General features: G+C 46.5%; 1 protein-coding gene across 2 annotated transcripts in view; it reads left to right on the forward strand.

Annotated features, from left to right (window-relative positions):
- Positions 1-299: 299 nt before the first annotated feature.
- Ryk (receptor-like tyrosine kinase) overlaps positions 300-17,283 on the forward strand; it is a 72,755-nt gene continuing 55,771 nt past the window's right edge. The window contains exon 1 of one of the 2 annotated variants that reach the window (XM_008766473.4): positions 300-667. In XM_008766473.4, coding sequence (XP_008764695.2) covers positions 484-667 — 184 coding nt within the window. In that variant the 5' untranslated portion in view covers positions 300-483. 2 annotated transcript variants of the gene reach the window in all.

The following is a 17,283-nucleotide window of genomic DNA, read 5'->3' on the forward strand; positions in this document are numbered from 1 at the left end:
AACCGACCCCAGGCCTCAACGACTAGGGCTGGGGACTTGGCTATATTTACCCAGAGCCCTTCGCCTGGCCGGGACATTTCTTTATTGTTTTGATTAGCTTGCTCCTCTTTATCTCATTTCCTTCATTCTTTGCGCATTTCACATTGGCAAACAACCTATGCTATTTATACCGACCCCTACTCGCGGCCCCTAACCAGACTTCAGGTCTGCGACGCGCTCTCGTGCACGCGCGCTCCAGAACCCGGCGCTCTCTGTCCGGCGGCGCGTGCGTGCGCGCCCTCGCGCACGGGGGGCACGCGCACGCGCGCGTCTCCGCCAGCAGCTCACCCCCCCCCCCCCTCCCGTTCTCGGGCGGCGGGTCTGAAGCGGCGGCGCGATGAGCTGGCCGGCCGCCCCCGGCTCGGGGCTGTGAGGCGCTCGGGGCCGGGGTGCGCGGCGGCGCGGCGGGCGGCGGGCGGCGGACGCTCCTGCTCGGCGGCGGCCATGCGCGCGGGCCGGGGCGGCGTCCCGGGGACCGGCGGCCTGAGGGCCCCGCCGCCGCCGCTGCTCCTGCTGCTGCTGGCGATGCTGCCCGCCGCCGCCCCGCGGTCCCCGGCCCTGGCCGCCGCTCCTGCGGGACCCAGCGTGAGCCTCTACCTGAGCGAGGACGAGGTGCGCCGGCTGCTCGGTGAGTGGCGCCGCTCCGGGGGCCTCGTGAGCCCGCGGTGCTGCCGCTGCGCCGCCCGCGCCCGCTCTCTCCGCAGCCTCCCTGCGCGTGTCACTCTAGGCCGCGGAGCTCCGGAGCCTCGGGAGTCGGCGCTCCGGACACGGGTGGCCGCTCCTTAGGCTGCTGTGGGTGGCCCACAGGCCACGCCGCTGCGCGCGTGCTTTCTGGTTAGCGAGTGGGGGCAAGGTGAGCCGGACGCCCTAAGTTGTGTGGCATCCTGCACACCTTGGGGCCGACCGGACCTTCGGCTTCGGGGTTTGCCTTGGGTTGGTTGAGTTTGACCTGAGGCTGCCGTTCGAGGCCACTCGCCTACTCTGCAGACCCTGAAGCGAGAGGAGAAGCTTTGGGTCTGTCGGTGGTGGTTCCGTTTACCTGTTTAGCCCCGTTGTTTGGGGAGTCCATTTGAAAAATGATTCTGCCCTCCGCTCGGTACTCTATGCATTCTGAAAATCAGCCCTTGAAGGAAGGCCTGGCCATCCATCCAAAGGAAGTCTCTGATAGTTGGGAATAGCCAGCTTTTACCGTCTTTTGTGCATTAAGGCAGTCCCTTCAATTTTTCTCGGGGTGTTTCTGAGTGAAATGTTGGAACTTGCAAAGGTCGCCTCCTAAACATCCATTAAGTGTCACTTTTTTAGTGGGCGCGCATATGCCCCCACCCCTCCCCGTGTGTGTGTGTGTGTGTGTGTGTGTGTGTGTGTGTGTGTGTGTGTCTGTGTCTGTGTCTGTGTCTGTGTATTAGAGGAGTTTCGTTTATCTTTTCGAGACAGGGGCCTTATGTAGTCCGGGCTGTTCTGGAATCCACTATGAAGACCAGATTGGCCTCAAGCTCACGGAGAGTTTTTTTTTGTTTTTTTTTTTCTTTTTTTCCGGAGCTGGGGACCGAACTCAGGGCCTTGAGCTTGCTAGGCAAGCGCTCTACCACTGAGCTAAATCCCCAACTCCACAGAGAGTTTTTTTTAAGAGGAATTTCTTAAGGTCTGTTGAGAGAGCTCAGCCTCGGAATGAAATTGCTTTTAGCAGACTGTTTAGACATAGTTGTATTTGTGGGTTTGTACTCTTTAAACCGAAGAAGAACTGTGTTTTTGCAACATCCTATTTTCACCTTCCTTATAGTCTAGTTGAATTAGCTGAATTTAGTCTGGCAGAATTGAAACTGCGTCTAAGCAATTCCTGGAGCATGGCAGAAAGGCTTAGGAAAAATAACGATTTGTAAAGCAGCTCCTAGGCATGTTTTTATTATTGTCGTTGTTGTTAAAAGAACTTACGTAATTGTGACTTTGTTGACTTGTATTTCCTTTCCTCCTGTCTTAGCCAGCTTGGAAGCCAGGGGACAGAAGTAGCCAGCGGCAGACATGGACAAGTCCGTGTGCCTACTGTTGCATGTTAGAATGTTGCTGTTACATTTATTTATTTGTGTGTGTGTACCACCATGTGTTCCGTGGCGGTCAGAAGACACCTTGAGGGTGTAGGCTGTCTCTTTCCACATTAGGGGTCCCAGGGCTTGAACTCAAGTCATGTGACTGGACAACAAGTACCCTTACCTGTTGAGCCGTCTAGCAGGGGCCTGGTATGGACCTACACATGTTACTTCTCAGTTTCTTGTTACCCAGTGAGGCAAGTGTTAGGGGAGATGAGAAAAGTGAGGCTTTGAGTAACTTGGTTAAGATAACATGGCTTATATCATTTATTACATATATGATATATACCCACACAAGACAGTGTTTGCTGGCTGCAGGCTAAGTTATCAAAAGACATGTGCATATAGAAGTTTGATTTTGGCATGTTAGAAAAGAGGCCACTGCTCATTAGTACTTGAAGTGATACCTTTCTGGCCAGGAACTGATTTTCTAAGGACGTGGCTGAGTAGGCACCTGATTGATGAGCACCAGGCACGGATGTCCAGCAGTGGGCAGTGTGTGGGATAGAGGGGGGAGCTTGCTTCTGTAACATTCCCATCCACCTTAGCTATTTCAGTTTAGTGCAAGCTGAGGTGTCCTGTCACAATGTGATCTCTACACAGTCCTCTTCCAGAACCAGGGCCTCTTTCTGTCGCTTTCTGTTTCGCTCAGCTGTGCTGCTGCTGTTGAAGGATTCCCTGGCTTTGTCTGGGTGGCAGAGCGCAAGTAGTGGGATGTATGCAGGGAGGGCCTCCTGGGTGTGGCTGGCGGTTATGGTGTGTGTTCGAGACTGATTGAAATAGTGCTTTCCACCACATTTTCATGTGCTTAAAAGGTTAAGTGACTTCCAAAAGCTCAGACAAGCGAGCGTTGCTTTTACAGTGTCCCTAAGACCCAGGGTTCAGAATGCCAAGTGAGAACTTGGAAGGTGGAAGGTGGGAGCAACAACTCCATCGGGCTAGTTGTACTTGACAGGAAAAGTGGTTTTAATCCAGTCATTAACTGCACATAATAAAAATCAGTTGAACAGCAGAAAAGGGCTTAAACCAGAAACCATCCGCACCCTGCATTTGAATGTTTTGTCCTCCAGGTCCCCCTCCCACCGTGGGCATAGCTCACTCAATGGCTGTGGTGTTCATCTTTTCCTTGTTGGCTCTTGAATTTCTAGACCAGTGTGGACTGAATATTTGTCTTCCAGAGGCGTCCGTACACCATACTCTCCAGTTTTTTTTGTTTTTTTTTGTTTGTTTTTTCTTTTTTTGTTTTTTTAATTTTTAAAATGATTTGTTTTTATTTGATGGGCACTGGAGTTTTGCCTTTATGAGGGTATAGGATCCTCTGGAACTGGAATTACAGACCGTTGTGAGCTGCCGTGTGGGTTCTGGGAGTTGAGCATGGGCCCTCTTAAACACAGAGCCATCTCTCCAGTCCCTCCAGTGCATTTCAAGCCAGCAGTCTGTTGCCGCAGTGGACTGTGTCACAGACAGTGTTGCTACCACAGTGTACATTGCCCTTTTCTGAGTTAGCTACGACCTGGTAGATGCCCCCTCCCACCCTCACCCCTTTTCTTCCCCAGAAAAAATAATTGGATTTTAAACTTTCTTGGTTAGCCTGCTTTGTGTCTGTACATCTCAGGTACCCCAAGAAACTTGTGAATGCCTTTTGATCCCCCTCCCCCTTCAGGCAGCACGTTAAGACATCTGTTAGTTCCATTGGATTCTTCTCAGTGATGTCTTGACTTAGCGTCATCCATCCCTTGCTTCAGGCTGGACAGTAGCACTTTGTCCCTCTCTGTCCTCTCCGGGTTTCTTGTCCTCCTCTTTCTTTGCTGATTGTGTCTCCTCAGTGGAACCCTAAGGATGGGGTTTATGGGAAAGAGAGATTATTTGAGGTCCTTTATGTCTGAAATCTTCATTTTACCCTCACACTTTGCTGATGGTCTGGCTGACTTTAGAGTAGTAGGTTGAACACAATTTTTGTTCACAATTTGGACGGTGTTTTCTCTTGTAAGAATTTCACATAAAGAATCCAAATCCACTTATAACTCCCTTTTCTCCCCCCTTCACAGTTTTTAGAATTTCAGAGTGTTTTCCTCAGGTATTCTGAAGTCTTCTAAGTGAGCGTGTGTGGTTTTTTTTTTTTTTTTTTTTTTTTTTTTTTTCTCAGAGCTGGGGACCGAACCCAGGGCCTTGCGCTTCCTAGGCAAGCGCTCTGCCACTGAGCTAAATCCCCAACCCCGAGCGTGTGTGGTTTTATTTTATTGTTTGGGTTGTAAAGCCTTCAGTTTTGGGGAGTGTTTGTTCACGTTTTAAACAATATCCTATGCCCTATTTCTTCCTATGTGTGTGTGTTTGTTTTTGTTTTGTTTTTGTCTTTGTTTTTGTTTTGAGATGGATGTTGTGTGTCTGTTGATTTTCCTAGAGTTGAACTTCATGTTTCTTTTTTTTTTTTTTTTAAAGATTTATTCATTTATTATATATAAGTACACTGTAGCTGTCTTCAGACACACCAGAAGAGGGCATCAGATCTCATTACAGATGGTTGTGAGCCACCATGTGGTTGCTGGGAATTGAACTCAGGACCTCTGGAAGAGCAGTCGGTGCTCTTAACTACTGAGCCATCTCTCCAGCCCCGAACTTCATGTTTCTTATCTTACCTTTATTGCTCTATGTTGAGACCAGTGGACAGAGGGTTCTCCTCCTTCTCAGTTCTGTCTTCCCAGCTTTCATTTAAGAAATGTTACTGATGTTTGTAGTTTTAGGATCTCTTTTCTCTGTATCCTAGTGCATCTTGTGATTGTTTTATCCTAATTTATTGTTATTGTTGTCATTTGCCAGAATTAAACAGAATTCTCCTCTTCATGACTATAATGTCTGATCCTTGACTTTGTGTAGCAAGATGCTGTGATTGTTAGAAGGGAGAGCACACTTGTGTTGCCTGAGGATCCTTGAGTCTGCTGGAGTGCAGGTGGGCATTTCCATGGAAGCCTCCTGAGCACCAGTACACAACTTTGTATCTAATTAGGGCTCTGCTCAGTGTCAGTAAAGAAGCCTCAGGGAACTTCCTGCGTCTGGAATGCGGGATGATAAATCAGCTGCCAGGCTTTGGGTCACCTGATGGAGAGGAATGGAAGGTATCACCCTCAGGCTGTAGACTTTAATTTCTGGTTATAATTCCCTGCCCTTACGACTCAATTTCCCTAGACCTTGGGTCTGGTACTGAACCTGGGGACCTGGGCTTCAGGGTGACCTTTGGTACCTCCCAGGTACCTCTAGGGCTGAGCCTCTTGGTGGGGGGGGGGGTCATGGGAGTACTTTCTATCATGCAAAAGTTCTTTAAAATGGATGTTTTTTTCTTCCTGATGTAGCTTGCTAATGCTGTTCCCTTACCATCTAAGGCTTGGTCATACTTAGCTGTGTAACAGCAGCTGAGCTTGGACCTCATTGAAGATGATGTGTGGCAGTTGTTTTGTAAGGACAGCGGTGGTCAGTAGTGGTGGACAGTGCCCCTGATGTGTGGTAGAAGTTTCCCCGTGTCAAATACATAGTCCTTGCAGGCGTGTGCTGACACTTCCACCCTGTACACAAGCAGGCTGAAACAAGATTCCATAAACTTAGAAGCAACAGAAATGTATTTTTCACAGTTGTGGATGCTGGGAAAGCCAACATCAAAGTGCTGATGGCTTGGTTTCTGGTCAGGGCCTGTTTTCTGGTTCATAGATATATCCATTCTCACACAGTGGGAGGGCGAAATGAGCTCTGTGGTCCTCATTATAAGGCACTGATCCTCCTCATGTCTCCAAGACCTAATCCTCTCCCAAACCCTGTTGTTTATCTGCCTACTGTGGGGGTTAGAATTGCAACATGAATTCTGGGGGAATACAAGGGTTTTTTTTTTTCCCCTTAGTAGTGAGGAAACAGACTTGGGGTGGGTCCTTGGTCTGTGTGTACTGCATGCAGTTCTGGTGGAAATCTGCCTATGTTCTGAACCCTGTCTGTGTGGTTTTCCCGTGTAGCTGGGCTGGCCCTGCCTCTTTGCTCTCAGTACTCTCCTTAGCAGGCTACAGCGCTGGCTACTGTGTCTGTATTTTAAGTATGAGGACCTTGCTTCAGTGCTGTTGTTGACATTGAGTAGAAGGCCAGGCCTTGACTCAGTTGTACCTGAGTCTGGATCCCTGCTGTTTGCAGCAGCAGCAGGGAGCAGCTGCAGTTAAGCCAGAACTCAAACAGTGCTGGTTTGTGGTCCTGGTTACTGTCAGTGTCTTCCTAGGCTCACTAATGTATCCTGTGCTCCACAACTGCTGGAGCAGTGCCAGAGGTTTGGGACTACGACGCCAGTGGGTGGGAAGGTGTGGTGACAGTGATGGCTGTGGTAGGGAGCGGTGGTCCACAGCGGTGAAGACAGCTTTGGAGAGAAGGAACCAGTTAAACGTTTCCTCTGGCTAGCTTGCTTCTCCTTTCAAACTGAGTTGCTTCTGGGAGAGCCATGCTTTCACATCTTACTCAAAGTCAGTCAGAGGGGTAGGACTGTAGCTCTGAGGTAAAGGTTACATTGTAGATTATTGGAGGAGTGGTCACTTCACTTTGATTGTGATTGATGGGGTACGTGATGGGAAGGGAAGGGTTATTTTTCACTATGGTTGATGGGACCTTTTTGTTGTTGTTTTTGGAATGATTACTTTTAAGAGAGGAAAGAGAGGCTTGGAGAGTTTGGGAAGGGATCCCAGGAAAGAAAACATTTACATCTCATCTCCAGGTTGAGCTGGACAGGCTGAAGAGAGAAGCACTCAGGGCCAGGCAGAGAGTGTGGCTCGGAGTGTGGGGGCAGACACTGCAGAACTCTAAAGTGGCTGGGATGACAACAGTGAGCCAAGGAGGGGCAGAGAGGACAGCTGGGAGGGCGGTGGGGATTAGGGATCGGAACTGTTTCTCTGGGAATGGAAAACTATTGGAGTAGTTAGGCAGCACTCCAGAGGTGGAGGCAGGGGCACCAGGGCTTCCTGGCTAGCCTCCTATGTGTGAGACTCTGACTTACCCCCTCCCCCCAATAAAACAACACAAAACCCAGCCAACAAAATAAAATACCCCAAAACAAATAAAGCAGAATTGGGAGCACGCAGTCAGTAATGGGTTGTAGGAAAGATAGTATGTGGCTCCTGTCCACAGTTAAGACACCTGTCATGATACATGGGTAGGGGAGCAGGCAAAGAGGTGAGGTGGATTTATCAGGAACTGGCGATGAATTGGGAGGTTTAACCGAAGGAGACCTCGGGGTTAAGGACAAGGTATTCTCTAGAGTCCACTTTTTTTTTTAGATTTGGGTGTCTGAGCCAAAGGACCCTGTCTTTCTGGGAAAGGCAGTTGAGGAAAAAAAATGTGATGAGCCAAGCATTCTTCCCTGCCAAGCTCCTCTTCCTCCAGAGTCTCAGGCCTGATGCCTGGCTGGAGAGGGGTGGGGTCCTCCGGGCTGGTGGCACTGGTATAACCTGCTACAGGGCAGCTGTGGCAGGAGTGTGTTAGCATCCTGAAGTGAACCCGTAACCCCAGGCATTATATTGGGGTTGGCGGTGTTGGCACAGCTTAATCTGAGCCCATGTGTTCTTCATTGGGAGATCAGGACTGAGACATTGTGCATTTGTGGGTTTGAGTTTCTTTCTCCCTGCACATATGGGGGAAAATTCTGTCCAATTATGGCTAAACTTGTCCCATGTGAGTCACATCCTGGGTTAGTGAGTTCTGGAGGTGCTGCCTCAGTGCTGCTTGGGTTTTAAGTTCTCTCCAGGAGTCAGTGGAAGGTGCACATTTTGCTCTCAAACACTCAGAACTGAGACCCTCCCCCGCACCGCTTTAGGGTTTTGATGGTGTACATCCCTGTTCTTTTACATCTCGCCAGCCTGCGAGTTAAGAAAAACCTGCACCTGAGACCAAACTGTTAAGTTACTCTTAAACTACGGCAAAAGCACAGTTTTGCGTGTGTTTTCCTTGTTGATTATGCTCTAATCTGGATGTTGCTAAACAACATTCCATTGTGTAGGGCTTCCTAAAACGTCACGTGCCAAAACAAATGTGTGTAGGGCTGAGTTGTATAGTAAATGCTCACTGGAGGGTTTGTTTTGCTGTCCCAACAATGACGATGCTGGGTGGCTCATTCTTTTTTTTTTTTTTTTTTTTTTTCCGGAGCTGGGGACCGAACCCAGGGCCTTGCGCTTCCTAGGTAAGCGCTTTAACCACTGAGCTAAATCCCCAGCCCCTGGGTGGCTCATTCTTATATTTTAAGCTATAATAGAATGCACACAGTTCTTAACTTGGAAGGTCCCCATAATCTAGAGAGAACAGACACATCGTATGCATGCCAGGTATCTCACACGTGTCCTTCACAGCATCTGGTCCAATGTTTACTTTTTAAATAGATAAAACCAAGCTTCTGGAAAAATACACGATTTGCTGGAGGTGTCAGATGCATGTAGTTGCTGGGAAGGGTAGCAGTCTACTAGGCTCGGCTGAAATCACCTGGGGAGCTGCAGCAACACCCAGATTCCTGGATATGCCCTTACCAACTGTGTGGTGACCTGAACTTCCGGTCCTCCTGCCTTCCCCCCCAAGCTCTGGAATTCCAAGTGTCTACAACTCCTGGTTCATGTGGTGCTGGAGATCAAACCAGGGCTCCAAGAATGCTGTACCCCCAGAGCCAGGTCCTCAGCCCCTGTAGTTGATCTGGGGTGGAGCTCAGATGAGTCAGCCCTTTGACGTCTGAATGCGTCACTGACTGCAAGATGCACAGTTTGTAAATTTGCAGCTGTCTTATAGTTAGTGAGAGTCCTCAGTTAACAGCCTGTTTTCTCCCTATACCTCAGATTAAGTGACATACCCTGTTATCAAGGTACGTAACAACATAACCAGCATCGCATTTCAAAAAGTCCAGCTGAAGAGGTGCTGTTCTGGGAAATGCCAGTGGTTTTCACCCTTCTGGTGAAAGTCTTAGATTTTCTGGAAGGCAGGAGGTCTGCATAGTAAGATTGCTACTTTGCTAGAAAGTTCTTAGGTTGGGGCCTCACAGAACTCCTTGGGTAATCTCTGAGTCTCTTGGGTTTTCAAGACAGGATTTCTCTGTGTAGTTCTGGCTGTTTTAGAAGTCACTCTGTAGGCTAGACTGGCCTTGAACTCCCAGAGATGCACTGGCCTCTGTCCCTAAGTGCTGGGATTAAAGGTGTGTACCAGCACTACCTGGCAGTTTTCTAATTTCTTACATGAATTAAAACAATTATTATGGGCTTGGAGAGATGGCTCAGCAGTTAAGAGTACTCATTTCTGTAGAAGACTGAGGGTTGACTCCTGGTAGCTACATGGCAGCTCACAACTGTCCATAACTAATTCCAGGGAATCCAGTGCTCTCTTCTGACCCTGGGGACCAGACACACCTGTGGTGCTCAGATATTCATGTGAGCAGAATACTTATTAAAACATAGAATAAAATAAATAGAAAATACAATTTAAATAAAAAATTGTCTTTAAAAGTTAATTCTGGAGCCAGAAAAATGGCTCTGAGGATGAAATGTGTGTTGTATAAGCCTGGAGCCTCAGTCTGGTCTCCAGGACCCCCTGGGAGAAATGAATGACTCCAACAAGCTGTCCTCACACATGAGCCCTTCCCATAAACACACAGACGAATAAATGAATGCACGTAGGTATGTAATTAAAGAGTTCACTCTGCTCTAAGCTTTTATGGGCTTTGACAAATGCATAATGTCCTCTATGTACTGCTCATACAGCATATAGAGAATATATCAGATATACAGATATGCTTCTCTTAAAAGACAATCCTGGGAAGGGGCATTTGCATTTATAATAACAACAGAAACCCAACCAATCAAGCAGACAAAAAGCCAAAAGAGCCAGGGAAGAGAATTTCCAGTATTCATTTTTCTGAAGTCCTGCTGTTTCTCTAGCCTAGTGCATTTTTTCTTAGTCTCTTACATTGTAGTTCTCATTTCTAGAAGTTAGACTTTATAGTCTTTTTGCTATCTGTATTACTTAGTCTTTGTTTCTCTGACATTTTTGGCCACATGGATACCATGGCATACTTAATCCTAACATCCAGTCCTGACGGTGAGTTTTAGTTGTTATCTAGTGCTCTGTGCTTTTCCCCATTTTAATATATAAGTGTGAATATATACATGTGTGTGTATAAATATATGTTTGGATGGCAGATACTGTGAACATCTCTAGGTGCTGACTCTGTGTGTGTGTGTGTGTGTGTGTGTGTGTGTGTGTGCAGTTTTTGAGACAGGATCTATTGCTTGCCGTAGAACTTGCTGATGAGGCTCAGCAGGGTGGCTGTCCAGGAAGCTTTGGAGAACTTCCTGTCCCCACCACCTCAGTGCTGGAATTACAAGTGTTTGCCACTGCTCCCAGCTTTTATGTGGGTGCTGGGATCTAAACTCAGCAGGTCCTCACTCTTGTAGCAAGCCTGTCACCAGCTGAGCATCCTTGGAACCTGCCTACCTGCCTTTCTTTGCCTTCTTTTCTGTTTTTGCTCTTGTTTGTTTTAGACAGAGACTTGTTCTGTAATCCAGGCTAGCCTCCTGCTTCAGTTTTCCCATGTTCTGGAATTGTAGGTGTGTACTAGGATGCCCAAGTGCTGAACATTTATGAATTCCTTTAACTATTCTTAGATTTTGTTCTGAGATGCAGTTAAATGACTTGGAAACAGTTTGAGCCTTCTGGGGGTTGCTTATAAGGCTTGTTGGATGGAGCAAAACCAGTAATCAGGTTACTCATTGTTCCCCACCAGGGAGTTTAGACACTTCTGTACTTATCCCCATGAACTGGGAAGCATGAACCTGCTGTAGTCTGGCTGGGGGGGAATGGATCCACATTCTGAGTATTGGGCACTGTCCACTTTTACCCTCTCTCTGCCCCTGACTGGCTTCCACATTTGCGTGCCCTGTCTTGACTCGGATGAGCACTGGAGCTCAACACTCTGGATCTTGGATCTTTCACTTTGTTTAGCTTTTCTTTCTACTAGTCTGTTCTGTGTACCTTACCTCTAGACTCTTTCCGGACTTAGATCTTTGAAACATATTTTTAATCTTTTGGTTTAGATCTCCCTCTAGGTCGCACTGGCTTCTAAAAGTCACAGCAACCCTTTTGCCTTAGCCTCTTAATAGGTGTGTACCACAAGCCCAGTTTACCTTTGTCACCTCATTTTTTTCCTTGAGACCCCCCCTCAATCCATTCATCTCTCTGTCTGTCCATCACTCATCCATCCATCCATCCATCCATCCATCCATCCATCTGACCGTCTGTCCGTCTACCCACCCATCTATCTCTGTAGACGCTCGTGCCACAGCATTCATGTGGAGGTCAAAGGACAGTTTGAGGAGCCAGTTCTCCCTCTGCACTGTATTCTTTGGTCATCAAGCTCACTCTTAGACGCTGTGGTGAGTGGTCACCTGCTGAGCCATCGCACTTGGCTTCAGCCCCTTCTCTGTGCTGTAACTGTAGAGCTCAACTACTGTGGTCTTTGCTCCTGGGATCACTGTTGCCTCCTGATGGGTCCTTTAAACTAAGGAGTCAGTCTTAGTTTTGATTATTTCAGATGAGAGGATCAGTCAAGCTCCCAAACTCTAATTAAATGCTTATTGTTCATGTCTCCCCTAAGGTTAATTCCTTAATGATTTATAGGAGGAAAAAAGTAGCCCTGCTCAAAGAAGCAGTGTGTAAGGTTTGGATCTGTTTGTGCATGCACACTTGTGAGCATATGGTAGGTAGCAAATGTAGGAGAGTATGGGGACCTGCATGTTTGCATGTTAATTGCGTCCCTTTCTTCCACTCTGTGTGGCTAGGCATGTGTAGTGGCGAATCTTGATGGCCAGTTTGACACACCTGGAAAAAGGGACCCTCAATTCAAGAACGGCTTCCATCAGCTTGGCCCGTGGACATATTTGTAGGGCATTTTCTTGATTAGTTACTGATGTGGGAGTGCCCAGCCCACAGTGGGCTGTGTCACTCTGGGCTTGTGGGTCTGGGCGGTATAAGAAAGCTATCTGAGCCTGGTGGCCGTGGTACACCTTTATCCCCACGCTTAGGAGGTAGAGGCAGGTGAATCTCTGAGTTCAGGGATAGCCTGGTCTACAGAGTGAATTCTAGGATGCCCAGGGCAACATAGAGAAACCTTGTCTTAATAAACAAACAAACAAACAAACAAAACCCCAAGAGGTAACCCAGTCACAAAAAACACATGGTATGCACTCATTGATAAGTGGATATTAGCCCAAAAGCTCGGATAATCCACAGACTACATGAAGCTCAAGAAGGATGACCAAAGTGTGGATGCTTCAGTCCTTCTTAAAAGAGGAAACAAAAATATTCATAGGAGGAGATATGGAGACAAAGTTTGGAGCAGAGACTGAAGGAAAGGCCATCCAAAGACTGCCCCACCTGGGGATCCAGCTCATATAACCCAGACAATATTGCTGATGCCAAGTAGTGCATGCTGGCAGGAGCCTGATACAGGTGTCTCCTGAGAGCCTCTTCCAGAGCATGACAAATACAGAGGTGGATGCTCACAGCCAACCATTGAACTGAGAACGGGGTCCCCATTGGAGGAGGTAGAGAAAGGATTGAAGGAGCTGAAGAGGTTTGCAACCCCAGAAGAACAACAATGCCAACTAACCAGAGCTCCCAGTCACTAAACCACCATCCAAAGAGTACACATGGACAGACCCATGGCTCCAGCTGCATATGTAGCAGAGGGTGATAACCTTGTTGGGCACCAATGGGGGGAGAATCCCTTGGTCCTTCCAAGGCTCAACCCCTAGTGTAAGGGAATGTCAGGGTAGGGAGGCAGGAAGGGGTGGGTGGATGGGTGAGAGACCACTCTCATAGAAGAAGGGGTGGGGGATGGGATGGGGGTTTATGGATGGGAAATTGGGAAAGGGGATAACATTGAAATGTAAATGAAAGATATCTAATAGAAAATGTTTTAAAAAAAGGTATTTGAGCATGAGTTAGTGAGTGAGCCAGTAAGAAAGTTTCTCTTTCTCAGTGGGTTCTGCTTCAGTACCTGCCTGGATGCCCTCAATGATTGGCTCTGACCTGCAGTCTTCTTCCCTGAGTTGCTTTGGGTCATGGTGTTTATCAGGCCAACAGAAAGGCAAGCTGTAACTAATGAGCTGAGTATTCCTTTCTGCGTCTGTAGGATGGGTTGCTCTTAGCCCAGGTGCTAGCGTCACCTTATGAGCATCAGCTTATGAGTGTGCTGCATGAGCCTTGCACAGCTTATGTGAGCCACTGCTGGGATGTCTGTGTCTGCATTAGAAACAAACATCCTAAATGGCAGGCTGCTCCTTTCTGGTTGGGCTCTGCTGAGGAAGGTAGAACGGCTCATCTGATTGGTTATGAGGAAGGACTGGGAATAAGCTGCAGGACACAGGGAAGAAGCCTGTTGTTAGTCATCCCCAAGAAGAGCCAGACACCTGTAGCCCCTGAGCCCCTTTCCTCACTTTTAACTGTGAGGAAACACTATTCCTAAGACATTAGGCCGCTTAAGCACAACTCACTGGAGTGGTCATTGTTGGCCACCAGTTTAACAGACAGGCCTCAAGTTCCTGGGTCATTTAGATACTTGGTTGATTGCCTTTAGTAACTATTCTTTTACAAGTGTAACGACCTTATCTTAGGAGCATAGGGTATATTTTTGGTGAATAAGACAGATAAAGAATCTGGCCTTGTGGAACTAACTTTTGACCTAGAGCTTTGTGATTTGCCTTTGAAAAAACTCACATAGCTTTGGGATTGAATTCCTGAGATAGCGCCCTGCTGCCTGTTGCTGGCAGGGAGGAGCAATGCCTGAGTGTTCTCTGTGTTTTGTGATAACAGCCTAGCATATTACCAGGCAAGTCTGTGTCAGTCCAGCCTCTGAGGTGAAGTGTGCTCCTGTTAGCATCGGAGGTGAAAGGAGTTGGGCAGTGCTGGCTTGAAGCCCTGGGTACATGTCTCCGTTTCTGTGGCTGTGTCGGTGGCCCAAGTATAAACTGGTCATACCACTTTCTGCTTCTAGGTCAGGGAACACGCCAAACTATTGTCTAGAGTCTCTGTCTTACCAAATGCTGTGGCTTGTGGCTCTGTGGCAGGGAGGGTGTACTTTTATGCTGTGGTATTGGAGCATGTGTATCCTTGAAAAGAATTTGGGAAGGACCTTTTACACTCTTGGCTCTTGTACAAATCATATGTAATCACAGTTTTTAGGAAAATTGTCTTACGCATTTCTCTTTGGCCTATATTTTCTCTGGGAGTGGAGTGTTTTGTTGTTTTAATTTAAAGTCTTGACTATTTGCTACAGTGTTTGCTGATGGGGGAAGGTGATGTTTGAAATCAAACGCCTTTACTCTTCCTCCAAGTCTGCATAACTTCTTCCAGAGCACTAGCAGAGACAAACCAGAACACAGCTTTTGTGATGGATGGCTCGAGTTTCTGTGATAGGTATCACAGAGGTACCCTGGGTTTTGAGAAGACAGGTCTTGGCCTGAAGGAGGAAGCCTAAAACAAGAGGTGCAGAGTGGGACTATAGTGGCCCGTGGTTGATTGTAGCTGTCTTTTTATAAGTACCCATGCTCGCCTTGTTTTTTTCTTATGCAAGTATGCACCGTTACCTTGGCTCTGCCTAGATGTTTAAGGCTGAGAGAGACACACGTGAAGAAACTCTGTACCTGAGAGTTGACATTATTCCTACCTGAGTAGCCACAGGCTTGAAGGAGACCTTTTCAGTGGTGAAAGAAGACGCCCCTTTCCTGCCATCAGATGTCAGCCACTCTGTCGTGGGCACCCACGTGTCTGCCCGAAGCCGCAAAAGCAGCCCCTCCCCACCTCTCCAGCCCCTCAGTCCCTGCTGTGTTGAATGTTACTTCTCAGTAAATTGGGTGTGCACTGGGCTTGACTAGATTTGCTAGATTTCATGAACAAACTTACTTATTTTCATATTTTACATAAATTAGAAACATTGAAAGGAAGGAAGAGCTTTTTATTTTCATTTTGTATCAGTGAGTGTATTTAGTGGTTTAAAATACATTGATCACTTCTTTCTGATTAGACCTAAACGATTGTCCTCACTTGAAATTTTTTCAAAGTTTTGATTGATAAGTGGGGATTATGGATGTATCATAGAATACTTATATTTTGTTTGACATTTGGAAACCACTGCTGATGTCATAAAATTATAGAATTTGTAGTGGGGAGGGGATTAGCACCATCTGGTCTACCTCTTTTGTCTTATAGTTGAGAAAGTTGACTTATGGAAGATGGCCCAGGGACTGAGTGCCAAAGGCCACTCACCTACTTAGTTTCAGAGCCGGGAGGAAAGGTCTGCTGTGAAAGCTGCTTTAGTTCAGTCTCCACAATGTTACTTCTGTTTTCTTATTTTAACTGATGCCTGACAGTTTTTAAAATAACTTTTTCTTAAAGCCTGTCTTTGTAGTTGGTTTTTATCAACAGCCAGCTATTCATGCATCTGCCGCTAACTGCTGCAAACACACTAGGTAGAGGAGACTGTCCTGCGAGCAGCTCTCAGAGATGTGTTCTGTCAAGTGCTGAGAAGGTGACACTCTCTATAGAGGGAGGTTCTTCAGTGACAAACTCACCAACAGGTGACAACATTGGAAAATGTAGTTAACTTTCAAAGTCATTTGGAAAAATTTTGATTAGTGGATTATTAACTTGGGACTTAAAACTGTATAGTGAAAAACACTTTTCTTGATAATTTTGAGAATTTTGCAGAGTAATAAGTTTTATAGCATCAAATATGGGTTGTTTAAAATCAAATTATGAACAAATGTAACATCCCTACTTTGCTGGAAATGGCAGTAAAAAACTTAGGTCAGGTTGATGAAGTTGAACAGGTGGAGTTCTTATCTTAAGTCAGAATGGTAATATTCTGTGCATTCTGATGACAAAATGCTATCTAGTCAGCCCATGGCCTGTGGCCTTTGCCTTATCTACCTCCACAGAGCCCTCTCTGCTCTCTGCCTGTTCACCTTTCCCTGTTTTGTTCCCTCGTCTCTTGACCCTTCCCCTTATATGATAGAGTTTCGGATCTTGAGACTCCATAGTGCTGCTTCTTTCAAAAATCAGTCTGTCTGTCTGCCTTATTATCTCCATCTTTTATCCATCTATCTATCTATCATCTATCTAAACCTATCATCCATCTATATCTTCTATCTATATCATCCATCTGTATCTGTCTTATCTATCAAACGTCTATGTCTGTCTGTCTGTCCGTCCGTCCGTCCATCCATCCATCCATCCATCCATCCATCCATCCATCCATCCATCCATGTCATCCATTTACCTACATATCTACCCACCTATTACCTATCTATTGTATGTGTATGCTGTGCAAACAAAAAGGTTTGAGGACAATTTGCAGGAATTGGTTTTCTCCATTGTTTGGTTTCTGGGGATCGAACTCAGGTCTTTGGTGGCGGACACCTTTACTTGCTGAATATCTCACTGACCCTGTTGTGTATCTCTATATAAGTGGACTAACACACTATATGATGTTTTTCCTGACTACTCATGTAACATAATGTTGTGGAGGTGCCCATATATCCTTTCATTGTTTTTATAACACAATTTACTTTTTATCTATTCAGGGACATTTGAGTTATTTACACACTTTGCTGTTAGGAATAATGGTGCTGAGAATAGGCACGTACCCAATTGGATGCTGCTCAAGTTAGATACATACTTAGGATAGAATTGAGGATCATTTGGTAACACTGCTTTAACTCTTTAAGGCACTGCTGGGGTGTTTTGCCGTTGACTGTTTTGTATTCCTACCAAGACTGCAGGGGTCCTGTTTCTCTGTTCCTTCCCACTCCTGCAGTTTTCTGCTTTTTTTGGTTGTGGTTTTTCTAGCCAGTATGAAGTACCTCATTTTTGTTTTGACTCTGCTTTCCTAGTATTGAACGATGTGGGGCATCTTTTCATGTAGTTCTTTCTATGTCTTCTCTGGGTGTTCAAGTCCGTTGTTCATCTTTAGACTGGCTGGCCGTGTTTGCTGAATTGTAAGAATTGTTTATAGATCCAGAATTTAGATGCTTGCCAGGTGTGATGTGCAGGTGCCGTCCTCCACTCTATATGTTTTCCTGTCTTTGTAGGGGTGGGTTTTTTGTTTGTTTGTTTT

Source organism: Rattus norvegicus, chromosome 8, assembly GCF_036323735.1.
Source record: "Rattus norvegicus strain BN/NHsdMcwi chromosome 8, GRCr8, whole genome shotgun sequence".
Classification (NCBI taxonomy): domain Eukaryota; kingdom Metazoa; phylum Chordata; class Mammalia; order Rodentia; family Muridae; genus Rattus; species Rattus norvegicus.